Source organism: Ctenopharyngodon idella, chromosome 24 (genome assembly GCF_019924925.1).
Source record: "Ctenopharyngodon idella isolate HZGC_01 chromosome 24, HZGC01, whole genome shotgun sequence".
NCBI classification, from domain to species: Eukaryota; Metazoa; Chordata; class Actinopteri; order Cypriniformes; family Xenocyprididae; genus Ctenopharyngodon; species Ctenopharyngodon idella.
Window position 1 is genome coordinate 14,834,717 of NC_067243.1, and position 24,494 is coordinate 14,859,210.

The following is a 24,494-nucleotide window of genomic DNA, read 5'->3' on the forward strand; positions in this document are numbered from 1 at the left end:
TTGTAATTATAAGATACATATTTATTTTCTTTACGACAACATGTTCAGTCCATAAGTTCATAGTTTTATTTACAGATGTTTCCAAGATCACACAGAGGTGTTAAAATTCAGCAGAAAATTTATATTGTTCTTGAGATTGGAAATTTGCTAAATTTGTATTATTGCTTGCTTTATAGTTATATTTCATTATTGATATTTTAGTAATTTATTCATTAGTTAGTTTCAAGTAATTATGATTATCCTTTTCAACAGAAATTGAAATTCCCTCTTAGAAAGAATTGTTTGGGGTTTGCAATTTACATAAAAACAATTGCAATGTTTGAGAATAACACTTGATACAATGAAAATAATATAAAAAATACATTATTCAGCTGATAAAATTCAAATATTTGTATTAAAAAAAAATGACAATAAATTGTGAATATATCCATGTAAACAGTCATGGATTGGCAAACATTTTGACATTTTGGTTTGTAAGTAAAAATAAAAAATACAGTATACAAAAAAAAAATAGCTGAATCTGTAAATAGCATGGTTTTATGCAATACAGTATTTTCAAAGCAACACAAGAGGGCTCAGTTGTTTATACTAATCCATATGTGTACAGTTAAAAAAACAACAAGATACAGAAACATTTGTCATGTTTATTCAAGTTCCGACAGTTTTTCTATTAATAAATCAGTAACACAGAGTAGCAGTTTACTTTAAGCACTTGCCGTTTTGTTCTACCGCACAAATTCAAAATACAGCTTAATTTAATTGGTAGGTTTTAGGATTGGTAGGTAAATATTAGTTTGCAAAGTTTTTAGGTCTTATCATCATTCTAACAGTCTTAAAAGCTTGTCTGTCATGGGTTGGGTAATATTCCATTGTAATGTTGTGCCACGTACCCCAAAATATCCCATTACGTACCCCTTTGTATTTTGAATGATAATATTTGCCATTTAAGTTTGCAGACATGCATGAATCAAACCACCAGCCTGAGCTGTAATAGGCCCCACAGTTTCCGGAGGGATACTGGTCATTGTCTCTGTCTGGAGTGGTGAAAAGCTTCTGGTCGTGATTGTATTTCTTACTAAGCAGCATGGCATTACCTGCTGTACCAGAGTAGCCACTAATGGACAGGCGGTATTGTTGGCTTTCATTGGCCACATAGAAGTGGTCATAATGGGCATATTCTCTGACACCCTCATAGTCTTCGATTTCTATTCGCAATGACATGTTTTTCGCCTTTGTCAGCAAGTGAATCTTGTCATTGCCAAGCCAAAACTCTTCTGTTAGTTTACCAAATCCATTCTTGTACTCGTCCCAGGTGCGATTGAAACTTGTGCTCCCATCAAAGCGATGCTGGATCAATGTCCAGCCTCCGCCAGAGGACTCCATGTCACAGAAAACAGAAAACGTGCTGTTTTTTGTCCGCGGCGTTACTCTGTATACACCATTCCTTCTTGATTTCATAATGTAATCAGCGCAGTCTTGTGCAGGTCCTTTTTCTGTAGGCAATAAAAATTATTTTAGGTTACCTCACCCTCTGTTGATAAAATATGCTATTACAATGTATAAACAACCTAAATCTGCATGCTTACATTTACTTAAACATCTTAGGTAGTATTTCCTTGGCATTGTCATCTAGAGAACTATTATTCTTTTCAACTTTTATTTGTAAAGCTGCTTTGAAACCATATTTATTGTGTAAAGCGAAATACAAATACATTCAATTGAGTTGAAACTGAAAAAAAATAAACATTCAGCTAAAAAAATCTGGATCATATGAATTTTTAAATGAAAACAGGGCAAGATGCACTGAAATAGTTTTCTATCTGTCTTTGTCGTTAGACCCCAACTACAAAGCTGCACTCGACAGACAGTATTTAATGTTTAATGTAAGAGATATGCAAAGGCTGTTTTATACATAAAAATGTGGACCACTTGGATGTATTTATTCATGGTTTTAAGAGCTTACATTGAGAAACGCTGAGCCAAATTTTGTTCTCCAATCACTGGACATGCTAATTTAGACAAGGGATGGTACTGAACTCTACATGCATTAATTACGCATTGCTGAAAAGTCTTTGACTTTGAGCCTTTCCTCAAGCTCAACAAAGACACCACATCCTGATACATCACACAAAATAAGGCGCCTACAGCTGGTCCTCTTCACAAAAACCAAAACATCTGCTACTCAGATGAGAATCTATATCTACTTATCCCTGCTATGGAGAATTTTAGAATCCTATCACATTATTGAGATAAAGTGCAGGGTCACAGAACATGTGTTAGAAGATACTTTCATATTATATTGTTTCCAGAAGATGATTACCAGTAGTTACTTTTGAAGATGTGTCCCGGTTTGCACTCTCCTGAAACCTTGAGTGTAATCTATACAAAGAGTCATAGTGACTTATTCCACTATACTGTAAGCTTTGTGTCAAGAAATAAACATACTCTAATCCATACCCTAAACACTCTGGAGTGCTTTTTTTTCAGTCTGAAACTTAAAAATGAACAACATGGGTTGTGTAAGAAAATCCCTACCTCTTCCAGAGTCCAATAGAGGCTTAGTCTGGGTTGTAGACTGTTGGGTTGACGTAGTGTTACAATCACTGAGACAGGTGCTGTTGTTCTTGTTCTCTACTTGCTCTCTCTCTGTTACCTCATCACTGACTGCATGTGATTTAAATCCCTTAGCTGTGTCCTCAGGGCTGAGTGAGAAAAGCTTTGAGCCCTTAATTTCTTCAACATTTGTAAGGGTTTCCAAAACAACTGGAATAGCGTACCTCCCTTCGCTGTAACCTTGGGCTTTGTCCGCACTGTTTGGGTTGGATAATATGTCCCCAGACTTTTGTTCTGCTCTGTCTTTATTAAGTTTAATAAGCTCCAGTTCTCTTGTTGCTTCGATATTTTCGAAGCTTATGGGTGTATCCTGACTGACATTTTTAGCCATTTCAACATGTGTGTTTGTCACTGTACGAATGGTTTTTTTACCATCTTCATGGTCTGTGTCCGTAAAAGAGACTGTCGAGGTTGTGAATTGAGTTGTTCCTGGTTTCTTAGTTAACTCTTTCCTTAAGGTGGATGCAGTTGGCCTTTTCTTCCCGCTGCTGGTCTTGTCCACTTCAAATGGCTGTTGACTGCTGGTATCAGCGGTTCCCAAACTAAATATCTTGCTTTCTTTCCCACCAATATGTGAATTTGATGCTCCACTTTGAGTTTTAGAATCCTCTGCTTGGTTTCCAATGTTTGGTATCAACACATTCTCACTGTTGTCTCCAATTAGGTTCTTATCTTCTTGAACCTTATATAAATCTTGTACATCACCTGCATTTTGAGACTCTGATTGTGATTTTGACCTCATCACCTGCGGGGTGTATTTGATTTCTTCTGTTTGATCTTGTTCTACAGTAGATGTTGCATCAGTGGGACTGAAGAATTGAGTCACTGTTTGAGTCACCTTTGTCTTCAAGCCACTGTTTATTTTTGTCTCAGTTTGAGAGATTGGCTTCTTCCTTAAATAACTTTGTTTAATAATTCCAGTGCCATTTTTCCTGGCAATATTGATGTTCCTGACTGGGATGGATAGCTTCGAAGGTACTCTAACAGTCCTGTTTGCTGACGTTTTGTTCATAAAAATAGGTTGTCTTAGTTTGAGGTCCTTAGGTGAAGTTATTGGATGTATCTCAGGGCTTCTTGGGGGGTTTGACATCACATACCTTACGTTGTCTTGACTTACTTCATGTATCTTGCTGATGTTCTTGTTATTCTTTGACTGTTCCTCTTCAACTTTAGCTTTGAGTGGAGTTATTGAAATTCTCCTTGTCCCCTGGCCTACCACAGGTGGTTGAACCCTACTGGTCATACTTGGTGTACTATCTACCGATTTACTCTTTACAGTTGGGACAAGAGTAGGCTTCACCAGATCTTTTTCCAGCAAGATAGCTTTGCTGTGGCTCGGGATGTCCTTCACAGTCCCTGCACTCAGTGAGTTAATACCAATTTCCTCTTTTGGCCCTTCAATGAATGTTCCTGGCTGTATCTTATCTTTAAGATCTGGAAACAGTGGATTAACTGTCCTTTCATTAAAAGTGCTGTCAACTTTATTCAAAATTGTGGAATCAGTTTGTCCATTATTAGTTTCTGCGTTTGGGTTTAGATGTTTTTCATTTTCCACCTGTCTGCCTCGGAAAGGCAAGTCCTCTCTATCCACTTTGGACTAGTCTCTGACTCGCTACTAATAACTACCAGACTTTCGCTCAGTCCCACATGCTGCTTTTCCTCTTTAAATGTGTTTGGCTGTTCAGCTTGTTTCATAACACTAGAGGCTGACTTATTTGTGGCTATGTGAATCACATCTCCTTTGTTTTCTTTACCAGGTTTTGTTGGAAGTCTTGTAATCTCGGTCTTGTTTACCTTGTCCTCCCTAACTATAGTCACTTGGCTTGCATCTTTCAGGCCATGTCCATCATCTGTTCTAGAACCAGAAACCCTACTGATGTCTTGTTTGTTTTGGTCATCTGTTGATGGGATCGGTCCACTGACTGCCCCAGGTTTTGTGTTTGCTATATGAGGACTTGTTTCTTTTATCCTCATAACGCCACTTCTCGCTGGGGAAAATCCAGCCTCTTCTGGCTCAGTCTTGACCGTCATGTCCCCCGCTTGTGGATTAGTCTTCCTCACCAAAGCAGGGTTCTTCAGTCTTTCTTCATTGTTAACCTTGACAACTCTACTGTTTATGTAGGATCCCTTTGGCCTCAATGGTCCACCCACTCCAGGAAACTTTACAACCCTTCTGTTCCCAGCTGATGTGCTTAAATCCATTGTCTTAGTAATAGAATCCCTTGAAATGCTGCTTAACCTGTTCGGATCAGGCACATTCTGCACTCTTCTTCTCGCCGCCAGGATGCTACTGATGTTCTTCACATGTCCATCCCTGAAATTGTTTGGCTGCAATCTCCCATGGGTTGCGAACTGTACATCGTCCTTTTTTCTAGGAAGGAACGGTTCTGTTAATTCACTTCGCTTAGACTTGAGTTCCCTCTCCTCAGGTGTAGGTGAGACCACCAGTTTGACCTCAGATATGTCCTCTGGTATCTCGTCAAGTGAGGGATTAAATATTTTTACTCCCCTGCTCATCTCAGACCTCTGATCTGCAGTGCCTTGGTTTAGATCAATCCTCGGATTAATGTTCCATCTCTGACTTTCTAGAATGGAATGATTGAGCCTCTTCACGCCACCCTTGACAGTTCCTTCACCTTCTGATGTGTCTCTTTGCGGTAGTGTTGAAGTGAAGATCTGGACCACCTGTTCTCCACTATGACTTTGTGTCTCCTTGACGCTGGTGTTATGCCTTAGACTTTGAGGTCTCTTTTCCTCTTCTTCGCTGTGGTCCTTCCATTCACCCCTTTCAATACCATGCCTGCCCTTACATTCTTGGCAATCCCTCCTCAGCTGGTTCACCTCTTCCTTTAGGTTCTGCAGCTCCTTGGCCATTTTTTCCAGCTCCCTAAAAGGCCTGGGAAGCTGGATGGAGAGAGGAGGAAGGGTGAGTTGATAAGGGCATAAGTTGTCCTCATCCCCGCAGTGCCCAAGGGGCTTCAGCTTTACCCATGAAGCAGCGTCCTCTGAGGTTTCTGGGCAGATGTCACACACAGAAAATGCTAAGAGGCTTCCCCATATGTAAAACACAGTGAGCCACATTGTGTCCTGTATGGTGAGCAGGTCTGTTCAATGTGTCGAAGAGTGTGAGAGAGAATGAACGAGGGATTGGAGGACCACCTCCCTTTATAGAAGTATGAGAGCTCAGAGAGGGGCGATGCTCCTAAAAAAAGAGTTTCAAAGTTACAGCCTCTTTGCAGAATGATCAGCACAGAATATATTCAATTTGTCTCAATACTGTCTTTGTTGCTCATTAAAAAAGTAATGATTATTGACAATACTGTGCATATACAAAAAAAAAAAAAAAAGACATTTTTTGTAGATTCATTATTGTGATTATACCATAATTGGTGATAAGCAAAGCTTTTTATAGTGTCTATTGGGAAATAATATTAATGCAAAAAAGTTTTTAAGTAATCTTTTTTGTTTCCTAGTTAAAATGTCTAACATTTTTTGAATCAGAATACATTTAACACTGCATAATACTTGCTTGCTCAGAGAATGTGTATTTTGTCTTAATGCACTTTGTCTTACAGCATTAATATCTTATGCAATATTTTATTTTATTTTATTTTTTTTGCAGTGTTGTAATTGCCGTGATATTTAAATGGTAAATAATTTCTTTGTTTTATACATATTTTGTTTGTCTACTGGTATCAATAAAATGATTACCCTTATTTTTACTTACTGTTTGGTACATTTGAAAATTGTATGGTATTGTATGACTTAGATCATGCAAATAGAGTTTAGGTTTGGTTTAGGTTTGAGTTGCAGTTTTGATGAAATACCAGCAATAACAGCACACATATTTTTTCTGTTTTACATTATTTTAAGCTTATTAAACGCATCAGAACTGAGAAGCAGAATGTGATTTGTCAAAGTCATTTGTGTTGGCTGACCCGGACACTTAATCTAAACCATCACAGTTACCAGTCTTTAATCTAGAACACAGTGCATTCTCTGCATATGTCATTTCCTTTCTCACATGTGCAGATATGCATATGTGTGAGAATTATGATGGCAGCAGCTTCTTAACATCCTGCCAATAAAGCAGCAAGCCCCACACACATAGACATGCACCCAAGCCACAGAAGATTCAGAGCTGCATTGTAGTCCTAAGAAGTGACTAAAGGCCTATTCAGATTAGACTTTTCCTAGGTATGTTTGTGTTTCTTTCATACTTTCATTTAAACCAGTTTGAATTGAACAAGCCTGTATTTTCCTCACAAAACCTGTTTTTCAGGCATCCTCTGAGAAGTCTAATCCCACCTGGACAGTCTGTGTCTGTGATTACGGTATTTATATAGAGATGTCTGATATTGTTGTCAGACATTATTCCTTATTTAATATATGTAATTTTGACAAACATATACTAAGATATGGGTCTTTCCCCATTCAGGTAGATTGCATGATAACAAACAGCTGCATTTTGGTAATGCCCGCATCCAGACAGTGGACATTTCCAATTTAGTTAAATCCCTTCCGAAAGAGCACATGTAATGACACGCATCCTTTGTTAGCAATAGTAACTCAAATGTTGATGTTAAAGAGATGTGGCAACCCCACATCAAACTGAAAATGTCATTACGAGATATGTTGTAACAACCATACAAACAATGGAGCCATAATAGTCCAAACTTTAGGCAAGAGTGGAAAACGTTGAGTCTATTTTCATTGAAAAAATCCCCTCACCAATGTTTACAATGTCAACCTGTGTCCAAACAGAATTGATTGTCTTTAAAGTATTTTTTTATATGGTACTCAGCAGTGGATATATTACGAGCCAACTCCCAGTTTTATTACTACTAATCAGAAAAGCCTTACCATTTATGGACAGGACTGTTATTGTGCGGTGCCCTTTATGATGTCACAGTTTGAAATCCTTCTGGGATGGTTCAGCCCATCGGTGTCTGTGTAAACAGTGAGATTTTTCCATAAACCATCTCGCACAAACATTTGACCCGCTGGTTGGGTTCGAGTACCACATTAGTGACTGCTACTCTGACACATTTGCATGATGTAGTAGTTGTTATGTAATTGCGATAAAAGAACAGACAAGTGCACTCAGACTCTTTCTAACAGTTATATAACACTAATGAGGCAAATTCTGTGGGAAACACAATGCTAGTGATTTGACTGCTTTTATCCAGATTTTCAAACTGGAGAAGGGACATCTGGAGTTGATGTTACAGTGCATCAACAACAGATAACGTCAAGACCGATTGTTTGCATTATAAAAGCCTTGACTTAATTAAACCGTTGGCTAATGCTTGTAAGGATTCCTCTTATTGTTGCATGCAATGAGACAGGCGACTTCTTGACTTCAGGCTTTTGTTTCTAAGTGATGAATATCTTCTAATCAAATTAATCAGTTTTATTGTACATGTGTTCAGGATTTCAACTCTTCAATCTGCATTAAAGTCTGAAATTACACTAATTGTAATGTAATAAATATGGCAAATCAAATTTTGGGATCAGTAATGGTGTGCAGTATGATGAAACTTATTCTCACAAAAAGTCGAAATAATTACAGAATCTTAAAGGATTAGTTCACTTCTGAATTAAAATTTCCTGATTATTTACTCACCCCTATGTCATCCAAGATGTTTATGTCTTTCTTTCTTCAGTTGAAAAGAAATTAAGGTTTTTAAGGAAAACATTCCAGGATTTTTCTCCAAATAGTGGACTTCAATGGGGACCAACAGGTTGAAGGTCCAAATTGCAGTTTCAGTGCAGCTTCAAAGGGCTCTACATGATCCCAGCCAAGGAATAAGGGTCTTAACTAGCAAAATGATTGGTCATTTTCTAAAAAAAAAAATTAAAATGATATTCTTTTTAACCACAAATGCTCATCTTGCACTGCTCTGCGCCATACATTATGTAATCACGCTGGAAAGGTCACGTGTGACGTAGGTGGAAGTACCGATCCAGTGTTTACAAAGCAAAAAATTCCATCTTATTTTCTCAAAATCATCCGACATTGTTGTTTTACCTTTTTTTGTAAAGGGTGTTTGACTTAGTCTTCACACGTTCGCTTTGTAGACACTGAATCGGTACTTCCGCCTACGTCATGCGTGACCTTTCCAACATGATTACGTAATGCGTGGCGCATCGAAGTGCAAGACGAGCATTTCTGGTTAAAAAGTGTATAATTTTCATTTTTTTTAGAAAATGACCGATCGTTTTGCTAGATAAGATCCTTATTCCTCGGCTGGGATCATGTAGAGTCCTTTGAAGCTGCACTGAACTGCAGTTTGGACCTTCAAACCGTTGGTCCCCATTGAAGACCACTATATGGAGAAAAATCCTGGAATGTTTTCCTCATAAACCATGATTTCTTTTCAACTGAAGAAAGAAAGACAAACATCTTGGATGACATGGGGGTGAGTAAATTATCATGAAATTTTAATTCTGAAGTGAACTAATCCTTAAATTTTGGGGTGAACTACTACTGTAGCACTAAGATGGCAGGGTGGGTCTAAATAATTTAGTGTAGCCAATTATAAAACATGACATGTAGTCCATGTTAAGTCAGCTGTGATTTAAAACATATGTCAAGTTACTCTGCCAATCAATGACTTTCTTGCCGTGGGACACAGCATAGATTGAGTCACATGTACAGAGTAGCACATACAAATCATTTTAATTTCTGAATTTCTTCTATATTCCATTCATCTATTTCTGTTGAAAGGAAAAAAATGGCCACTGCTGCATAACAGCTGCAAAAAAAAATCCAACAAATCTCAAAATAAAGCATTTAAAGCTTGTAATCTGGACAGCTAGGTTTTTGGAAAACTAAGTTGCTGTAGCCACGCCCACTGTGAAATTTCATTGGTCCAGAATACACAAAAAAAACTGTGTATATATATTTTGCTTAATGGCGAACTGTATATCCCAACACAAGCAGTAAAAAAAAACTTCAGAGAGTGAAAACACTGATAATACATATTTATATACATACACATTTATACAAATTCAGAACACCCATACCCGTGTCTTTTGTCTGATTTGATCATCTCTTGTTTTCATTTGAATTGTTTTGTCTTTTTTTTTATTGGACTATCCATTTTTTTATTGTAATTTTAATACACGAAGACAATAGGCCACAAATGCAACATAAAAAATCCACTTTGAGAGAGAGAGACACACAATGATATCCATGTTTATGAGAGTACATAAAACCAGCAATGAGCTCTCAGAAACTGGTTATCAGGATATGATATGAAGATATTTGGGAGCCTACAATGTCCTGTCTAAGAGCTGCTAGAAAACAACTATAGTCTCAGTAAGCAAGAACCGTAATTTCTTGCGCGCACCCCTTGATGGACTCCTTCATGAGCACGGCAAACTGTTTTCATATATATTTTATGTCTTTTCCATATAGCAGCTGTTAATTGGAATTAAAGGACATATAGAACCTGATTTTTTTTCCCACTGACTTGATATCAGGTGTGACAAATAGACATCACTATCTATAAATGTTTACATCATGCTCTTGAAGGTGTCCTATAGGTTTTCAGTAAAGGGGAAGGGTCATCCGATGAAGTACAACCAGTGCAAGACGCTACCTAAACGCAGAATAGTTCAAGGGTCCAATAGTCTTAATACTGAGTGCAGTTAAATTAGCATAACACTTTTTTAATTGTTTAACAACAGTTTGGCATTCAGTTATGTTTATATAGCACCACCCATTGATCAGGTTAACATTCTAAATCTGTTTTTTACTCAACCATGATGACATATCAAGAGAACGAAATTAAAATTGCATTCACGACTCAACTAACACTGCATATTTTCAATGCTGCACCAGTATTAAGACTACAGACTGTTACAGGCTCTTTGAGGGCTCCGGTTTAGTTCAGGTGAGAGGTGAGGGCAGAGAGACAGTGGAGGAAGCTGGAGGGTTCGATCATGGCCAGTTTAGGTCCAGAGCAGGGTCCAAGGATCCTAACTGCAGCTCCACACTGACTCACCATCCCAGGCTCCCACTAAAACCAAAAAGAATTACAAGCATATTAATCAAATCATATGCAAAACATGTTTTGTTTTGATACCTTTAATTTAATAATTGCAAATAATCTGCTTGATATTTGTAATATCAAATAATATTTCAATAAATAATATTTACAAAATACAAATATACAAATTACAAAATAATATTAAAATAGTTTAATATTTAAAATAATTTCTTACAATGGTGCAGGTTAGGGGCTTGATTACTTTTACATTTTTTTTTATATTAAATAATTTTTTTTTACTAAATTAACACTTTTTTTGTCACATTGGAATTTCCGCCATATAAAAAAAAGAATAATTTTGGTAAATCATGAAACTTACAAAAGGTGAACTTATATACAAAAAGTCCAATTATGAGATACCAAGTCATAATTATGAGATAAAATATTGAAATTATTACAAAAAAGTCAAAATTGTGAGATACTAGGTTATAATTATCTCATAATTATGAGATGTCAATTATGAATAACATTTTTTGTCATAATTATAGCTGTTTATCTTAATTTCAATTTATGTCAGAATTTCAGCTTAAATGTGTTTCCTCAATTTCAAATTTTTGAAATTGAGGAAACACGTCGTTTTCGTTTTCAACTTTTATCAATAGTTTTTGTCATAATTTTGACTTAGCAACTCAACTTGTTATGCCATAACAATTTTTTTGATTGAATTATGCACACCTAGAAAATTATAAAAGTATTCTCTAAAGCTGCTGTTCCACTGTCGGGCCAAACCATTCTGGTTGCTTAATTGTTCCATTCCGTGCCGATCCGGCCCAGCCGGTACAGATATGGTTTCATTTCCACTGTGGGGCTGATAACGGCCGCTCTTTGGAATGCAATGCAAATGCGTCAGTCGTTGAGTTGGTAACGCAAGAGTTTACATTTGATATAAGATATAAATAGTGACCACACTATAGTAGATGATAGGATATTTCTTTTAATTTCATTATTAAAGGATTAGTTCACTTTAAAATGAAAATTTCCCCATAATTTACTCACCCTCAAGCCATCCTAGGTGTATATGACTTTCTTCTTTCTGATGAACACAATCGGAGTTATATTAATAAATATCCTGATGCTTCCCAGCTTTATAATGGCAGTGAATGGGGGCTACGAGTTTAAAGCTCAAAAAAGTGCATTCATCCATCATAAACGTACTCCACGTACTTTAACACGTTATATAGTAAAATATCGTTATATAAGTAAAATATCTAGCTTCCGCCGGACCACCTTCTGTATTCAACTAATGAAAAGTAAGTTTAGGGACGTAGCATAAGCGTTTTGAACTGAGAGAGGCGTTACACTTTATAAAGTGTTTAATATGGATATTTTTCTTACACAAATGCATCGCTTCAGAAGGCCTTTATTAACCCCCCGGAGCCGTGTGGAGTACGTTTATGATGGATTGATGCACTTTTTTGAGCTTTAAACTCTTTAAATTTCACTGCCATTATAAAGCTTGGACGTGTCAGGATATTTATTAATATAACTCCGATTGTGTTCATCAGAAAGAAGAAAGTCACATACACCTAGGATGGCCACCAACCATGCTGAGAACTCTGGGCCGAGAATGGTTTGTAATTATGCCGTGCCGAATCAAGCTCAAGTGGAAATATAACTGGAACCGTTCCTTACCGTTCATAAAACCGTTCAGCCAAGGATGGAAAAGTGGCTTTAGAAGGTCTGACATAAAATTATATTACTTTCAGATTTACATTGCAACTTTTAGACAACATGGGCCAGATTTACTAACAGCTTGCGCCAGCGCAAACCCTCTTTTGGTGTTAAAAAAAAACTACTGTTGGGATTTACTAAAGACACGCAGTGCAAATTTAGCGCTGAAAAGGTGTGGACTGAGTTGGTTTTGCATATGCATTTGTAGGAGTTTCCCTTTCAGATGCAAAATTTATGGGAGGAGAGTATTTAAATGAATTACCCAACGCGATTTACTAATGTTTGCACTAGTCATTATTAGCCATTATTTAACGCCCACAAAAAGCATGTCTTAACCCATTTTGCGACATGGCTGCAGTTGTTGCTGCTAGGAGGAGACACTGCAGAGAACAGAGAGCACGTGGTAGAAGGGAGAAAATATTTTCCACTCGTATTAATTTCTTTGGAATGCCGTTATCCGTTTATCACGTAACAAGTTGCGCCTGTGTCGACCCGCACCTGATGAGCATCAGCTCTGCTTATTTGCGACCCAACGCTAATTTGTGCTGCTCTTGGTAGATTGCGTTGGTCATTATGTAAATGATTTGACTGCGCCTGTGTTCTTTAATTTGCGCATCAGCAGTAGATCACGCGCAAAACTTGCCACTTCCTTTAGCGCATTTGTGGAATTGCGCTCTCATGTTAATTTGCCCCGTTTAGTAAATCTGGCCCCATATATGATAAATTACAGGATGCATAAAGAAATACATTATATCACTTTATATAATGAATATATGTGTTACCTGTGAAAATGTGTGTGTCGTCACTGACGGTGGGTCCTGGGTAACTGGTGTGATGAGATGTGGGCTGAGGTGATTCTGTAAGTAAAGGGTTTTGGGGTGGTTGTACGGGATAATCAGGTGGCCAGTGTAGAGCTCCTGTGCACTGTAGCTCTCCGCCCAGATCTTATCTACAGAGCAGAGAGACTGTCACTACCACAGAACAAAGGATTATGGGAAACACGGTCTGTTCTCATGCGTCTGCAAACTAGCTTGCTGGCGCTGATATTGTTCAGTGCAAGCACATAATTTCTATCAGCAAGGTGCTTTGAAAAGACACAAGATATTTTGGCATGCAAACACATGCTTTTTAGACATGACGAGACAAGACATTACCCCAAAACCCTACGATTTCATATAGTTTTATTTCATTATATTATTGTGACTGTTTTTTGTTGTTGCTTTTATCTGTGGGCTTTAAAAAAGGAAGCATGCATGTCATTATGCGGTCTCTTAATTTGATTTTAGTTTATTTGTTGGTATCTTCCCTCATTGTGGGTCATAACTTCCAGTGAACATTGGTTTAGTTAAATACTGATAAACAGTAAAGAAAAGTCCTTATTTATTTAGTTGATGTTTCTGTAAACTGACAGCAAACTGGTATGTGCAGTAATCTCTAGCTAGACCAACTCAAATTGATATGATATTTAATAATGCCTGAAGGGTTTGGAAATCATTTTTATTATTATTAAAACACACAAACACAGTGCTGTTCAAAAGCACTCATCCATTGTAATTTAATTTAATTTAGCATTCTAATTTTGTCAGTTAACAGTTAATGGTTGGTTAACGCGCGTAAGCTAAAAACTGTACATATATACACACACACAACACCCGAAACACGCACAGAAATCCGCTTTACAGACTGATTTAAGTTCTCTTTTATGTGTTATCGTTCTTGAACGAACAAAAACACACAAAATTATGTCAAGATGCCCATTATGGAATGCAAAGAGTTTGGAGAAAATTGGATGCGTGTCAGATCCACGTCATGTTCATCAGGTCTTAAAGTCACAGCAGCCAAATAAACCTGCTGCTGTCTGTGTCATTAATTTTATTCAAAGAACGAATAACAAAGATAAAATAACTGCTCTTGACTGAATAACTTTTGTAGCTTTAATAATGATTAGTCCCTATTTAATTTATACATTAAAGACAGTGTAAATGCAGTGTTATTTTACATTTGATTACTTTATTTAATATCTGTAGTATTTATTCCCTGAATATTACCGTTAGACCTTGAAAATCTTAAAGCACTGTTTATTTCATGTGTATCTTTGTTATATTCTATTTATTTGTGCCATTGCTTGTAGTTTGTTCTAAATTATTGACTGTTTACTTGTCTTTAAAAACTTTTTATTAGGTAGGCTAGTAGTTTTTGTTGTGGTATAAAAATTGGAATAGAGGATTGTGAAATTTCTCTGGTAAAAAGTTGGTGCCATCATAACCTTATTTATTATGGATTACATGAGTCAAAAACAACGAAAACAATAACTTTTATTAATTTCATCCCCAGAAATTGAGAAAAAATACATTTAGTAGAGCCATCAGTATTGGTATTGGTGAAACCGACCTTTATTCATAGTACTTTATAAAAGATGCCATTAAGCAAATATTTAAATGTACCATCTTTATGTTGTCTCTACATTCATTTGCAGATTCACTGTGAAATTATGTATTATTATACATTTTAATGTTAGGTGTGATTAATTTTAATCGATTGACAGCTCTAAAATATATATATACACCATTCAAAGGCTTCATTTATTTAATAAAAAATACAACAAAAACGGTAATATTGTGAAATATTACTACAATTTAAAATAAACTGTTTTCTATTTATTCCTGTGATGTAATGGCAACACTGAATTTTCAGAATCATAACTAAAAAGTCTTCAGTGTCACATGATCCTTCAGAAATCATTCTAATGTTCTGATTTGCTGCTCAAGAAACATTTATTATTATTATCAATGTTGAAAACAGTTCATTTTTTTCGGGATTCTTTGATGAATATAAAGGTAAAAAGAATTTTTACTGTCACTTTTGATCAATTTAATGCATCCTTTCTGAATAAAAGTATTAATTTCTTTTAAAAAATCTTACTGACCCCAAACTTTTGCATGGTATTTCTGAATATTTAGTACACCAAATACATACACTTTTTGTTTCCAGATTTAAATTAGATTTTGAATCACAGATTCTCAATGTGGTCTCAAACCTCACTGTGTACAGGTATGTACATTATTTCATATTTGTAATAAACATATTTAACTTTGTACTGTACATTTTTCTTACCAGTTCATATAAAAATTTTATTTTTCGTATTTTGTATTTGTTGAATTTTATTGATTTTGTAACCCTGCTAATTAAATAGTGCTTGTTTAACATGTAAAATTTTATTTATTTATTTATTTTTTGGGAGGAGGAGGAGGAGGAATTGAATTTGGTGAGGGCAGAGAGAGTGTGGAAACTTTATAGACTTAATGCACCATCTGGGATTATGTTTAACCACAAAACCATACATAGAGATAACAGGGAAGGAAGGGAAAAAACAAAACCAGAGGAAATGAGATTTGGAGACTATTTCATAGCAGTGCAATTACAAATAAGTTATATATGTAGATTTTATATCAAAACAAATAACCTTTGAAATATAAAAAAGTACTGAAAATATTTGCTAATAAAAACATCCCAATGGAAACCTCAGAAGCATGTTTGCACTGCCATGACATGGTCAATAATCTCAAACAGGCACAGCGAGACAGGCAGGGTTTGATGTCACATGGGGAGGAACAGGGCAGCTGAGATTGGCTTTTACATGTCCATCAAAGAAATGCTCACCCTTCTAAAACAAAATGGCTGCCAGTGAGGCTATGCCCAAATGCCCTCCTCATCATCCTATTGGTTAAGAGATGGCAGGGTTTTAGCCAAGTGCAGCATGGGAAAAAAGATCAGGTTAGTATGTGAATATATCCAAGTAGAAGCGACCCGTAAGCGCAGACGCAGGATCAGCTTTCAGCATCTTTGATGTTTGAATATTGTATTGCAAGGTTTAAGGGAAACTGATCCTGGATCTGCGCTTAGGGGCGATTTCTACAGTCATGAATAAGAATAAAATCCATAGGGTTGAGAAGTTATGATCAATATGAAAGCAGTAAAAAGGAAATGATGGCGTCTGCGTTGGAGATGAGGGCAGCTCCATTTCAATTACGATAACGTGACTGCAATGGAAATGGACAATGGAGCGTCCGTTTCCAACTCAGTTTCTAATATTAATATTTTATTAAAAAGTATGAAACTGGCCACACCTCCAATTTGTCTTTCTTTGGTTTGCTGTTAAGATTAAGCTCCTATGAATATGGGATAAGCAAAATACAGCAACGGTACAATTATTTCATATTCAGCCATATTGAATATCCACTGAAGAATAAAAAAAGCTGATGACAGTAGTAAACAATTTTAAAGGAAACGTTCACCCAAAAATGAATATTTTGTCATCATTTACTCATGTTATATGGGTTTGGAATGTCATGAAGGTGAGTAAATGATGACAAGATTTTCATTTTGGGGTGAACTGTCCCTTTAACGCTTTTCTGATCTTTGTAGAGGTCCGGATTGTGACCTGATCGGGTGATTTTGGAGGTTTGTGATTGGTCTGGTCAGGTGGCGTTTTCAAGTAGCCATCGTCGTAATTATCCGCCATGAGCTTCATACGGTTCTGTGTCTAGGAGAAAAGAGGAGGCACAGATGTAAGGAAAGAAAGGGGGGTAGAAAAGGATGAAAGCAAAAGGTTAGGGGGTTGATTAGGGGTCGAGAAGAAGAGATCAATTAAAACAAGCACATCAATAGACCTTGTTTGCATTCAGAAACCCACCAGTCAAAACAAAGATGTATTTTGTCTAGGCCTTTTAAGTTCTCTAGCAACTCTATGATCGTTGATTTAAAGCAAACAAACAACTTGACCTTGAGGACAAACATACGCTCGGAGCCTTGTGACGCAGTCCGTACCTGCTGTTTGAGTTGCTGCACCAAACGATCCTTCTCCCTCCGCAGCTGAGCCACTTCTTCTTGTGTCTTCTTTTTTTTGGATGAAGACAGCTCTAGCAAGGCTATGTTAGCATCTTTTTCACTTATGGCTGCCAGCAGAGCCTCCTGTCTGTGAATTACAATTGTTTAAAGTTATAAAAATATTTTTGTTAACTAAATTAAAAACATATCTATATCAATATGATTAGAAGTCAAAGCCTATTGTCAAACAGCACTTTACGGAAGTACTGTGGAAGTGCTCTTCAAAGCAACAGACCTCATCGACAATGACCAGGTGTCTTACAACCCTCAACAAAGCAGGTTAAAGGATGTTTGCTTTCACAAGTACAAAACATCTCAGTGGAATATGGATTTTGTCAAAATAACTGTGTGTAATTGTCTCAGAAAGACTGAAATAGCTTATTTATTCTCAGTTTTTCTACAGATTCCCAGGAGCACGGCTGAAATATGGAGACAGAAATAGCAGAACAAGCCACGTGCAGAATGAATCATCCTCTGCATTTATGATCTGCACAAATAAATGGTATGAAAAACATACTCAGTTAAAGTTTTACAGCCTATTTTTCTGTCATGATGTTTATCTCGGTTTACTGTGTATTAATTGATTTATATTATTAACATTACAGCTCGCCAGAGTGACCTCAGAATGAGATCTAATGAAAAAGATGGTTATTTAATGATTTAAATATCTGATCTGGAAAAGCAATTTAGATCAGCGCATAACACATAGCAGATGTGTCTCCTGCATGAATGGTAGATGAAGATGCAATATTCTTTAAATCTTTACAATATGCTTTTTGTTGCTGTTCCTGAACGTTATATTGTACATGTTGATGCATGACAAAGAGGGATTAGAATGCATAGTATAAGATTATGATTGCAACTAAATAATCATTTTGAAAACCAATAGGTCAAATCCCACTGTATCAAATCAATAGACCACTCATTTTATTGTAGACAGTCTAACATCCAATACACTTAAAATTAAAGGTTCTTTATTATCATTAGCCGTGTTTCCTCGCCAGGAACTTTCCTCAGGAACTAGGGACTTTGGGGTGGTACCAGGGTCTAAATGAAGTTCCAGGTAAAAATTTCCCCCTCAAAAAGTCCCTGCTCGTGAGATAGTACTAAAGTTCAGGAACTTTCGGGGGTGGGACTTGGGCACTGAACATGCTGATTGGTTGAGTTCACGCAGCATTTTGATTGGTTGACTCCACGCAGCATTTTATTTCAACCACCATTTTTAAAAGTCTGTTGTGGTGCGTGCAGTAAGAGTTGTTCACTATTCGAATCAACAATGGAGTTTAAAAACTGACGACGAGGTTCAGGCTTAATTAAGCTTATATGCAGAGGATAAAATCCAGCGGGAACTGGAAAGTCACGTGCAGACTTACGTCACCAGTCTAATTTGCCTAACCTTCACGGTACTTTAGACCGCGATGGAAATGCAGACAGCAACAGGTCTGGGGGAAAAAAGTTCCTGGGACAAATTGTTCTGGGTAATTTCGGTGGAAAAGAGGCTATTGATGGTCCCATGAAGAACCTTTAACATCCATGGAAACTTTTCATTGCGCAAAAGGTTCTTTATAGTAGAAAAGGGTTCTTACCCAGAACAATTTGTCCCAGGAAATGTTTTCCCCCAGACCTGTTGCTGACTGCGTTTCCATCATGGTCTAAAGTATGGTGAAGATTAGTCCAGTGACGTAGGACTGCACATGACTTTCAAGTTCCCGCTGGATTTCATCCTCCGCATATAAGCTTAATTAAGCCTGAACATCGTTGTCGGTCCATCAGTCGTAATTTTTAAACTTCATGTTGATACCTGGAACCCTGGTTCCTGCAGTCAAAACACACAGAGTACCACCCAAAAGTCCCTAGTTCCTGGAGAAGGTTCCTGCTGTGGAAACACAGCTTATTATTCTTTTAAGAACTGTTCACTGAAAGTTTCTTTGAGGAACCCAAAATGTTTCATCACTGCAAAAAAACCCTTTTAAAACCTTTACTTTTAAGCGAGTGATGCAACAAAACTACATACAGTGTAAATAAGAGATTTATTCTGCATTGTAGACAGCTTTATTGATTATAATGGAAGAACTCTGTGGACAATCAGTGAGCTCACGCTGTGCTCAGACACATGAAATTATGTAAACTAGCAGTGACAGCTTCATTCATTATAATAGGATGAAAGTGTTCTAATATTGTCGTGTTGCCCGCTTTCTGTATATAATTTATTAAAAATCTGAATTACACTTTCTTTTTTTTTCGTGCTGCTATGAAGGCCAATGCGAAGTTGGTCGTTTAGTCACTGTCTTGATGTACTGATGTATAAAACAGGATAAAGTCATTAAGGGACAGTTTGTTTTTGTGTAACCCACGTAAAAAGAATATGGCCTGCAGGTTCCCTGTGCAAAATGAGCGCTCTAATTTCACAAAATGTTCGCAAACCCTTTTCATTCTTTCAGTCTTTATTGAAAGTTTCTTTGCAAACTTCAGTAAGACTCTTTGCAAGCACCGTTATGGTAAGATGTAAACAGAAAGTTGGTAGCGTACTTCATCTCCAGCACTTCCTCCAGGTGTCGCCTCCTCTCTGCCCTCAGTGTGGTCAGATGAGCTTCTTTCTCAGCCAGAGACTGTTGGGTGGACGACATCTTGGCCTTCATGGACTCAAGCTCCAGCTTCACCTTCTCCATCGCTCCAAGCAACTCTTCCATCTTTTTAAGAAATAAACAAAAGGTAAATCTCTTTCACAGACTGACTAAAGATGCAGTCCCCATTGTAACCGTTGTTTGGGAAATTTTTGCAGGCGAAATTCAGTCCTTTCAAAGGGAATCCATGCAATTGGAAATGTGTAAGGGCCAAAGATTTCTTCATGCAGGAGATTCATATTTCAATTCACATTTATTTTTATAGATCGTCTCACAATACATAAAGTTTCAAAGCAGCTTTACAGAAAATGCATGTTTCTTCATTATAATTTAGAGTAATCTGTTATCAGAAAACTGACATCACACGTCACGCGAATTACAATTTTGACCAACAAAATGCTGCTTGGTTTGAAAGTGACTTCTGTGTGAGATGTGCTTCATCACAACACTATTGACTATGGCCCTTTTTTGCTTGTGAAATTTTGGCAGATTTTCATTAATGTGACATATGACCAAATGCAACATTGACTGATCCTGAAACTGATCCAGAAACTGATCCTAAATGTTTTGATTTGAAATCAGCTAATCTCTACTGGAAAATCCAGGTAAAACTGGCATCTGGTGGTATTAAGTGTTTTCTAGCTGGTCCAAGATGGTCAATAAGCTAGTGGGGCAGAGTTCGACCAGGTTGAACATCTTGGTTAAGCTTGTTAGTGCTGGTAGACTACCATGTTCCAAAAACCAGCTTGACCAACTTAACTTGGTATGAGCTGGTTTCTCCAATAAGCAGGGAATACAGGTATGAATGTAAATACCACTTTTGGTTTTCTAATTTTTGCGAGTTTTGATATTTTTAGTGCCGGTGCTTTGATTAGCATGCTAGCACAGTGGTCCTCAACCTTTTCAATTCCAAGACCCTGCATTGTCCATAATAATATTCAAAAGCCCCATGGCTTTTTCAGTTTCCCATAATTTACTGGATAAGGATTGAGAATAAATATATTTTAAAATATTTTTACTCACAATCTCTAGAGCTTGGCATAACTAAAAAAATTTGTATTTATTATGGAGTATGAAGTTTTTTTAATTTACTTCATTGATTTGCATGACTTTTATAGGTCTAGAAATCACACTTTTTTCACACAAGTTTTTCAAGACCATGGGAATCCTGGTTCTTCATTGGATTTTTAGCTGTTTTGACCTTTTAGACAACATTTTGTAGACAGTTGGTACAACACTCTCATAGAAATTATGTCTTTAAATTCATCCCTCTAAACATACACATCCCATCTCCACACACACATGCAGATAGACGTCTTTGATAACTGCGTCACGACTCACTGTTATTTTGAGCATCTTGTGTCAAGAGCATTTAAGACGGCATATCAAGTTAAAAATAGTTTTTAAAGAAATAGTCGACTAGTTATTGAAGTAACACATTTACTAGTCAATTCTGAACATTTATAATTTTGCTAGTAATTATTGTAGTGTTGACCTGTTTCTCCTGGTGGGTTCGTGCGGCCTCCTCCTGTGCCAGAACCATCTCCCTCTCGGCAGTGATTTGAACGCTCTCTCTGAGAGCCTCCTCCAGCTCCTCGATGCGCTCTGCCTTCTGCCGCAGGGACTCCTGGGGTAGACAGGGTTCAGCTCATCATAAGCACACCAGCACAGTTTGACAATGTTGGAAATATACAGGGATCTGTCAAAACACAGGAGCTTATGACAAAGCTGTCATAACTATCCCTCTGTAAGTCTCACCTGCTGTGGGCCATCGTTGACATTTCTGCCCTTCCCTGGTGGCTCCTTGTGTTTGCCAGAGGACTTCTTACTCTGCTCTTTCATTTGCCTGAAACATAAACATGAAGTGCTTGTGAAGGTTTAATAGTAAAATGAAGAATTTAAGAGTTTTTGGTTGGAGGGGGCTGAGAGGTTTATAACACTAGCTATTTAATAGCTCTAAAAAAGAACTGGCTTTATTATTGGTCAATAAATATCACCAAGCCTGATCACATGTATAATAACTTCCTTATGCTATTCATAAAACTAAAACAGTGATTATATGGAGGAGCAAAATACATTCCCTTTCTTTTGTGCAACCTCATGAAATCGCTTGATGAACGCAACTTTCCATGGGACATATTGAAGGGCTCGTCACTTTATTTGAAAATAGGCAAAAGCCTTTATTTATGTCATCTGTGAACTAGAATTGCTACTTTCTAGGTCATTCTAGAGATCATGTGATTGGAAATTAGGGATACACAATATATCGGTAACATATCGATTATCAGACGTTTTTTAAAAATCTGATATTTAATGATCAGATGTTTAATTTTTCATGCTTATTTTCCTTATTTATTTTTTTGGTTTGGTGCATCCCTAGAAAAATACGATCTGTAAATTATAATTCGTATGTCTGCTAAAAGCTATTTTTGTCTTTTTTACATTTTAAGTGTTCACTATCAGATGACTAAAAGCTACAAAACATGTATTTCATGGGATCTTTAACAGGTTTAAGCTTTAATTCTTGAGGACTTTGCCCATTTATGTGTGTGGAAGTACACATGTATCTACTAACCTGGAAGCCACACTAGGTACACATTTCCAGGTGAAAAAGTGAAAAAGAGGGAGACAAAAAGCAGAAGTTCAAAGGCCACTTAGCGTGAGAAAAAAGTACTTGATCAGTACTTCAACGCAAAAACTCAAAGGGGGGGAAAGAAGCCCAGTCAAAACATCAGCCTCATCAAACGCAGACACTGAAAACGTTTTGACGGTGATGCTTAAACATTGAAGCAAAAACGGATAAAGACGTAACATGTTTTGACTGCGACACCAATGCAACAGATAATCACATTTATAGGAGAGGAGAGAGCAAGCCATGGTGAGCAGGGAAATAGACTGACCTCTCCAGCTCACTGATTTTTCTGTCCTTGTCGTTCTTCTCATTCTCCATCTGACGCAGGATGTCCAATAGACGATCAACTTCAGCCTGGGCTTTGGCGGAGTCCTCTCTGTGTCTGGCCACATCAGCCTCGAGTGAAGAAATCCGCTCAGATATCTCTGCGTTGGCCTGTGAATTGGCTGCAGCACTCTGGACCTAATAGATGACCGTGATATATAAACACCCACAACTTACACAAACTCAAATATATAAGTCCATGCTTACTTTCCCATTTGTTTACGATGACTAAGTTTAAATTCTTGTACTATGCACTGTGTTCCCACATATTTTGACCAAAGTATTTCCAGGACCTTTCCAGTTTTTTAAAAATTTCATTTGTATATAATGTACCAATCTTTTGAATAAATAGATTTAAAGGGATAGTTCACCGGTAAATGCAAATCCTGTCATCATTTTTCTCACCCTCATGTCATTCTCAAAAACCTGTATGCCTTTATTTCTTCTCCAGAACGCAAAAGACGATATTTGGAAGTTGTTGTTAAAACTGCAGTCCGTAACTTTTTTTTGGTTAAAAATGATTCGAAATCAGTTCTTGAGCAAGTACATAAACAGCCAGTGTTCAAAACTATCTCCTTACCTTAGCCCGATTCACAATGGTAAGCTTGTAATAATGTTTTCTAATTCGAGTGGTACTGGTAGGTTTCCACGGGAAATTCGAGCATGCAGCCATTCGTCTTTGTGTCATTACGTCACGTCTGTTTACATAAAGAAGGAGTCCCAGCTAGTAGGCTATATCATGTGAGGATGCTGCAGGTGACAGATCATTTATATCCTTTTCTCACAGCAGCTGCAATAATTAAACTTATCATTTTGATGGCGGATTGTAATCCAGAAAGGTCCAAATGACAATCATCAGTGACAAATGGAGATTCACCCATAGTCAAAAGCAAAAGACTTCGGACTGCGGAGTGGCTACAGAAATTGAAATTTACAGGTAACGCTAATACACACTAAATACATGTAGTCACGCAATGCTGATGTTGTTAACAATTTGAGAACAAAGTACAACAATAATAATAATTTGCATGGATTGATGTGATATGAGCTATGTGATCGTTATGTTTAATCACCATTGGCAGGGCAATTTATTCAGTTGGTCAGAACAAAAGTGGCAGACATGTTACTTGTTCAGATGACATTTTCTAGTGAAAATTTTTATTTTGTTCATACTTCCAAGACTAAAATCTGTGATTCTGAAGTACAGTATCCACAGGTGAGGTGACTGACAACAAACATTAGATTCATCCGCGCTGAGGAGCCGTGCCGATGCACAACCCACGTAAAGATGATAATTCCACAAATAACTGCAATTGCAGGTTTCAAACAGAGATGGCGACAAAGAGGCAAAACTTACGGACTGCAGCTTTAACCAAACAGTTTGGGTTCCAATTAACTTCTATTGTATTTTTTTGTCCATACAATAAAATCAATGGGAAATGAAGCTGTTTAGTTGACAACATTCTTCAAAATATCTTCTTTCCACAGAAGAAATAAAGTTTAGAATGACAAACAAGGGTGAGAATTTTTTGGGTTGAATCCCTTTAAATGATTATATCTGTTTTGGTGAAAAACATTTCCAATATATTTTTACACTACAATTTATCTCCACAAAAACACTTACAAAAGCAATATCTAGCCAATTAAATACTTTATAGAAGAGCAAAAAAAAATTACCAAACCATT

The 24,494-nt window shown here is 37.0% G+C and overlaps 3 protein-coding genes and 1 long non-coding RNA gene across 9 annotated transcripts in view; 1 reads left to right on the top strand and 3 right to left on the bottom strand.

Moving 5' to 3' along the window:
* LOC127507264 (angiopoietin-2-like) lies at positions 1 to 3,856 on the bottom strand. The gene is made up of 2 exons (XM_051884249.1): positions 2,536 to 3,856; positions 1 to 1,493 (listed from the first exon to the last, which is right to left on the bottom strand). The coding sequence occupies exons 1-2, from the start codon at positions 3,854 to 3,856 to the stop codon at positions 790 to 792; spliced, it is 2,025 nt and encodes a 674-aa protein (XP_051740209.1). The 3' UTR covers positions 1 to 789.
* Positions 3,847 to 22,958, top strand: LOC127507274 (uncharacterized). The gene is made up of 4 exons (XR_007928305.1): positions 3,847 to 3,978; positions 17,621 to 17,730; positions 19,781 to 19,940; positions 22,812 to 22,958. It is a non-coding gene; the product is annotated as an uncharacterized LOC127507274 (long non-coding RNA).
* LOC127507265 (uncharacterized) lies at positions 4,147 to 8,224 on the bottom strand. The gene is made up of 2 exons (XM_051884250.1): positions 7,477 to 8,224; positions 4,147 to 5,815 (listed from the first exon to the last, which is right to left on the bottom strand). Exon 2 carries the CDS (start codon positions 5,692 to 5,694, stop codon positions 4,147 to 4,149), a length of 1,548 nt encoding a protein of 515 aa, XP_051740210.1. The 5' UTR covers positions 5,695 to 5,815; positions 7,477 to 8,224.
* erc1a (ELKS/RAB6-interacting/CAST family member 1a) overlaps positions 9,586 to 24,494 on the bottom strand; it is a 28,500-nt gene continuing 13,591 nt past the window's right edge. Inside the window, exons 11-19 of one of the 6 annotated variants that reach the window (XR_007928303.1) lie at positions 22,753 to 22,946; positions 22,428 to 22,439; positions 21,611 to 21,698; positions 21,348 to 21,479; positions 19,758 to 19,918; positions 17,169 to 17,316; positions 16,783 to 16,878; positions 13,124 to 13,290; positions 9,586 to 10,640 (exon numbers count right to left, since the gene is read on the bottom strand). Coding sequence is in view for 3 of the 6 variants with exons in the window: in XM_051884244.1 (XP_051740204.1) it covers positions 16,032 to 16,058; positions 16,783 to 16,884; positions 17,169 to 17,316; positions 19,758 to 19,918; positions 21,348 to 21,479; positions 21,611 to 21,698; positions 22,428 to 22,439; positions 22,753 to 22,946 (864 nt within the window). In the remaining 3 variants the exon portion in view is untranslated. Of the gene's footprint in view, positions 10,641 to 13,123; positions 13,291 to 16,001; positions 16,059 to 16,782; positions 16,885 to 17,168; positions 17,317 to 19,757; positions 19,919 to 21,347; positions 21,480 to 21,610; positions 21,699 to 22,427; positions 22,440 to 22,752; positions 22,947 to 24,494 lie in introns of those variants that run through there. The other 5 variants (XR_007928302.1, XM_051884245.1, XM_051884244.1 and 2 more) reach the window with 5 other exon arrangements.